Below are 6,083 nucleotides of genomic sequence, written 5' to 3' on the forward strand. Positions count from 1 at the left end.
TGTTGACGCCATTGGTTCTACCCAAATCTATTGGAGTTATACCTTGAATTGCATTGACATTTCGAAATTTCTTTGCCTCCGATGACAGTGGAACTTTTTTTAGGTCTCTTCCAGTTATATTGAGCTGTACGGTACTCCCTCGTCCTCCAGAATTTACTTTCCTCGCCATATCAGCTACTGCTGAGAGGAGAGCTCATGTTCTCTAGAGAGAAAGTTTTTCTCATCGCAAATCCGAATTTTTTAAGTCAATTCTATTTCTATCAAAGTTTTTATTGCATTGTGATTAGTTCATCCACTCAAAATGAAATAGGTCTAAAATGAAATACATAAAAGACATTTTAATTAGTAAAATTGACCAAGTACCTAAATTGGGGGTTCAGTGTGCGGGATACATATTTAATCCACAGGATGCATAGTATAATTAGTTTGCATAATAGTTAAGCAAAGTAGCACAATTGCTACAAGTAAAGCGAGAAATGACCACGGACTGCTAAAATAACTCCAATAGCACTGTGCCATCAGTGTTCTTGATCTGCGGCTAACATGGTACTGAATTGCGCTCATAATATCCACAAGATTACCACCTTGGGAGACAACATCATATGTAGTAATATCTTGGAATACTTTGGCTACTTCTTCATCTGTTCCCAGGTGGTTGCAGATTACTCCTTTCTCTCGTACTTGTTTCACATCTTCTGGACATACTATAAGCGACTTCATTAAGTTCACATAACATGTCACCTCATATTGAGTATTCGTGTTTGGATTCATCTCATAAGCTGTCATATTCGCATAGAATACCTTGCTGTTGTTGTTTATATGTTCCTTTGGAAGATGGAGGTGTCCATACCAGTTGTAGGATGTGAACTGAATTCCCACGATAGAATTTCTGCTACTTGATCTAAACACAATGCCCTTTTGTTTGAGGTCTCTAACTGACCAAAAGGGGTAGATGTGACTCCTCCATTTCGAATTGCCACGTCTTCCAGCCGTTCTGAAAATTTTAGACCCTAAGCTGTGAGGTAGAAAATTGGAAGTAACTCGTGCTCAAGCTTACTGTCTAGGAGTGCTAAGATTCATGCAAATAATACTAGCAAATCCAATAAGAAATTAAAATATATTCTTGCAGCAACTTATACACTTGATAAGTAAAATGCAACCCTGCAGGTTTAATTTAATTTTTGGAGTTTATATTTTATATGTGCACATAAATTACTACTCTTTTTGAACTTACCCCTACAAATAATAAAGGGTAGTGCGGTGCACAAGGTATCTCGCGTTCAGCAAGGTCGCATCCTAAGAAATGTGATGTACACTGCCTAACCTAATACCAACACATGTAAATTTCTCCTAAAAAGGGTTTCACAAGAAGTCTCTTGGACCTCCTAAATTAATAGAAACTTTCAACTTCCTATTTCATTGCACCTGCCTTCACGGTTTGGTTCGCTGGCTTTTTGGCTAAAGTCAAAACTAAATAATCAAACCAAGCCAAATATAAGTACAAACGTGTCAATTTGGTTATTAATTATCTATTCGGAAAATGGCATAAACTAGTCCTATCGTCTGCTAAATGGTTTATAAATAGTCTCCGTCCATCTATTCGTCCAAAAAAACACACGACGTTAATTCTATTAACAAAAATACCCCCGCGACTAATGTCAGAATTGGTCGCGGGGGTATTTTTGCTAATATAATTAACGTAGTGTGTTTTTTTTGGACGGATAGATGGATGGAGGGTATTTATAAACCATTTAGCAAACGATAGGAATAGTTTCGTGCCTTTTCCGTATCTATTTTTATCTACTTTTTGGTTTTATTCGATTTAATTTCAGTGAGTTTAATATTTTATACACATATTCAAATAAATTGATACATGTAGTTCTCACATTTCTGATTGTATTAACTGGTGGAAGAAGCATGATTTTCACTAAGGGGATTCAAAAAATAAAAAAATAGAATAAAAATACAAAGAAGCTAGAAGGATTCAAGACCAAATATATATACATGAAAAAAGAAAAAATCTATATATACAGTATAATTTTCGGGCGAAGGGGGTTCGATAAAACCCATTCCTTCCACCTAGCTCTGCTACTGGTATTGAGCTAAGGTACAGAATGTCATATTGGAGCAAGCTGCCAAGTAATATTGTATAGTACAGTGTTGAATAAAATGGCTACAATGGTTTAATTATTTCTATGTTCCCATTCGCAAAACTTAAGCAAATTGTTGAAACCAATAAGGTGCAAATTCAATCAAATCATCTCATGCAGAATTGACTAGCTTCACATTATGTTTAATTGTCAAAAGAAATATAGCTGTTTAGCAATAATATTTACCTGGAACCATTCTTGGGTTATTCACCACAATCTCCAACATCTCTACGATCTTTCGCCAATTGCTCGTTTATTCTGAAGAATTTCAAATCTATACTATATTAAAGCACGAAGTTTCTCAGTGAAATGTCGTTCGCCTTTCTTACCCTTTAGAAACACATTTTACATTGGATAAAATTGTAAAATAAAAAAACTTGCCTTATATTTAGGAGTTCTAAATAAATAAATAAATCTAATATAATTTAGTGTTTGATATCTTCTCCTAATAAGGATACAATATATTAAGACATAAAAGAACACAAAAAAGTAGGAGGAAAGATTTTTGTTGGTTTCCAACAAGGAAACTTCACGTTTTATGTGGTATTTTTTTTCTTTGTCCTTTTTTAATCCTAAAGGCCAATTTTTCCTTTCATATGATTTATTTGTTGTTTTTAAAATTTAAATCATAAGTATTCTCTTAGAAGCTTGCTTGTAAAATTCGTTAAAATTTACTATGGCATTAAGTTTTGAAATAATAATTATTGTTGAAAAAAATAGTAATCATTAATTTGTGATAAGAAACTAATAATCATAATTTAATTTACAAAAGTATTACCTCAATGCACATGTTAAAATAAAATAGATGGAAAAGGACTTTTATTTTTTTGGTCAAACAAAAACTAATATAATTACTAAGAAAATTTTAGTTAGTAAATTCATCTTGTAGCTAATAGGATTTTTTATAATATATAATTGATTTTGTCACTAAGTAGGATCAGCGATGAATTTTATTATTTAACTATATAATTTATATATCGTTAATTTTTCTTCTCTTTGTAGTTAACTTGTCTTAGAATACATGGTACTATATGACTATTTTGATACGAAATTAATATAAAAGAACGAGATACATAATAACACTAAACTTTCAATTATCTTGGTTGTTGTCATGCTTAGATAGAACATCCGCTATTTTTTGTTATTAAGTAGGCTCAATATTTGTAATATTCCAGAGCTTATATTTCATAATTTTATACGGATCGATAGAAGGTACACGCGTGCCGCGCATATCCTAGCACGAAGATCCTTAGAAAAATATCGTTCGCCTTTTTACCTTTTTAAAAATAGATTTTATATTGGTTATAATTATAATTTAATTATTCTACTAATATTTAGGACTTAAAAATTAACTAAATTTTTGTCATTAAATCTTCCCCTATTCGGACTACATATATAGAAACTCAACTTTAGGAATTTAACACCAAATAAAAATTTACTTATAAATCCTTTCCTTAAATAAATTATGTAAAGTAATTATGACATTTTCTCACGTGCAATAGACAAAATTTGTATAAACGTGTTAGAAATTTACTAATAAAATTTTAGATCTAATTTTAAGTCTTCAAAATTAAATATTAATTACTGATAATATGTAAACCAAACTAAAACATACTAGGTCGTGTATGAAAACATATATAAATAAGTTTAATACGACGTGTTTACGTTTTGAAAATAATAGTAGTATTTTTAATTTGAAGTAATAAGTACTATAATGTACTTTAAGTTAATTATTTGAATAGGTTGAATACATATTGTAAATTTATACTATTAAATTACAAAACCAATTACAATACTCGAAAAGCAAAACATAGATAAGATAAATTTATATATTGAAATTAATTAAAATAAATTATATACATTTATTCATAAGTAATTTAAGGTAGTTGTTAAAATAGCTAAAAGAAAACATAGTGAGCGAAAGGTATAAATTGATATTCCTCGTTAAATCAGCTATACAAAATCAATATTCTTTGTTGAAATAAATTTCACATTTAGTTTAATTCAAAAATAATATTTATATAATTTTTTAAAAGTTTTATGCTCATTTAGACAGGTTACACGCGCAATGCGCGTACGGTAAGACTAGTCAAGAGAAATGGAGGGTATACATAATAAAATATTAAATATTATTTATAAAAAATTAACATGCCATATATATATATATATATATATATATATATAAACTTCTATTATATTTATGTATATTATTTGTCGTGGTTTGCTTCGGTTTTCTTTCTTTTTTTAACAAAATAAAATCAAACACAATATTATCAATTTTCTAAAATTTTAAACCAAACCAAATCAAACATATATCAATTTATTTATCCATTTGGTTTGATTCTCGATTTGGAAATTGTTTTAATCTGGGGTGCTTGACACCTATTTGTCGGAATTACGCTGATTTTTGGTATATATATTAGTAAATATTTGATTTCTTGGTATATTTATTTTCTTATATTTTGATGAGAAAAATAGGTGAAGCTTGGCCAAACTGTGCTATAAAAATGGCGGTAAAAGAGAACAAATTAAAGCTACTGCATGCATTTGCTTATATGAATTCTTACTCTAAATCTTTTGTAGAGAGCCGTAGGTGGTGGTGTGTTTCTGGTTGAAGTAGTGGTCCGGAGACGATGACATCTCGAAGAATTTCAAGAAGATGAAGAGGTTGATCATCCTCATGGTTTTTTCCATCAATATTGGCCGTTGATTTTGTTGGCTGATCACGAAAAACCACTGACCTGCAAAACCTACCAAACAATTCCTTCTGCAAGTTTTCATCGCCATACTTCAACATCTTGATAACCATGATTGGAATTTGATTTTCAAGCAAAAATATATCCCGTTGTACAGTCAAGTACGTTACGAAACCAAGATTTCTTACAAAGAAATCCTTAGCTGGGGATTGTACTACTGTGAAGGATTCCATATAGCTCAAAAGAAAACATGCATCGAGTAGCATCATATGAGCTAACTCAGAGTCAGTATAATGATCAGTAATATAACAATACCTAATATCCGTACTTCCTGATCCCATGATCCGAGTAAGCCGGGGGGGGGGGGGGGGTAATCGACATGAGATAAAGTTTTAATAAAAAAAAAAAAAAAAAAAAAAACGACCAAGACTTATAATTAATGTAGTGATGTTGGTATGAGTTTCACACGTTATATGAGTATGGTCTTTCATCCCCCTAAACCCATATATGTTAAAGGAAAAAAAACAAACCCTTTTTCATGAAGTTTTATTTTTATTTTCATGATTCAAAATTTTAAATCGTTGAACTTTCTTCTCCCCAAAATCCCTACCTTTGAATGAAATGCTGCAGTTGTTAGTCTCCATCTGAATCATAAGATAATTATTTGGACCCACTAATTAGGGGTTGTTACGCTTGAGAGATTAAAAAAACTAATGTCGATAAAATTCGTACTACGTATATGATTTTCAATATTTCTTTGCATTAATTCTCCGTATAACTAATGAAATACTTTGTTTAATTTCTCGTATTAAACTCCACATAACATATGATGAGTTTAATATTAGAAACCAAACTCGTATAGCAATCTGAGATAACTTATACCAAAATCTATGTCTCAGCGAAATAGAATGTCAAAATAATAATAAGTGTATTGAGTGGTGTTCTGGTTCGATTAGTACGTACAAAAAAAAGAGCCAAATCGACTACATCGCTCTGCTAAATATACAAACCAAATTAAAAATAAAATTTCGTGTAAGATGGATGGACCAATTATTTATTGGAACATCTGCATGTGAAACTTTTTACCGGGAGATACGACAAATAATTTAATTTTCACAAGTCAAAACAGCAAACCTACATCTAGTTTGGAATGCTTTCAGACTTACCTAACGTTAATAGTGATACAAAGTCAAGTCTTCTTATATACTTTATTGAGGCGCTCATGTGTATATTATAT

General features: G+C 30.7%; 1 protein-coding gene across 2 annotated transcripts; it reads right to left on the reverse strand.

Moving 5' to 3' along the window:
• Nucleotides 1–411: 411 nt before the first annotated feature.
• LOC109214280 lies at nt 412–5,189 on the reverse strand. 2 transcript variants are annotated; one of them, XR_002066147.1, is made up of 3 exons: nt 4,718–5,189; nt 2,337–2,424; nt 412–994 (listed from the first exon to the last, which is right to left on the reverse strand). XR_002066147.1 is itself a non-coding variant. In XM_019378182.1 (3 exons), exons 1-2 carry the CDS (start codon nt 5,185–5,187, stop codon nt 2,354–2,356), a joined length of 525 nt encoding a protein of 174 aa, XP_019233727.1. In that variant the 5' UTR covers nt 5,188–5,189; the 3' UTR covers nt 412–994; nt 2,337–2,353. The 2 variants fall into 2 exon arrangements, 1 of the variants encoding a protein (XP_019233727.1); XM_019378182.1 differs by having other exon boundaries at nt 2,337–2,408.
• Between the last annotated feature and the right edge of the window lie 894 nt (nt 5,190–6,083).

Source organism: Nicotiana attenuata, unplaced genomic scaffold (genome assembly GCF_001879085.1).
Source record: "Nicotiana attenuata strain UT unplaced genomic scaffold, NIATTr2, whole genome shotgun sequence".
In the NCBI taxonomy this organism is placed as follows: domain Eukaryota; kingdom Viridiplantae; phylum Streptophyta; class Magnoliopsida; order Solanales; family Solanaceae; genus Nicotiana; species Nicotiana attenuata.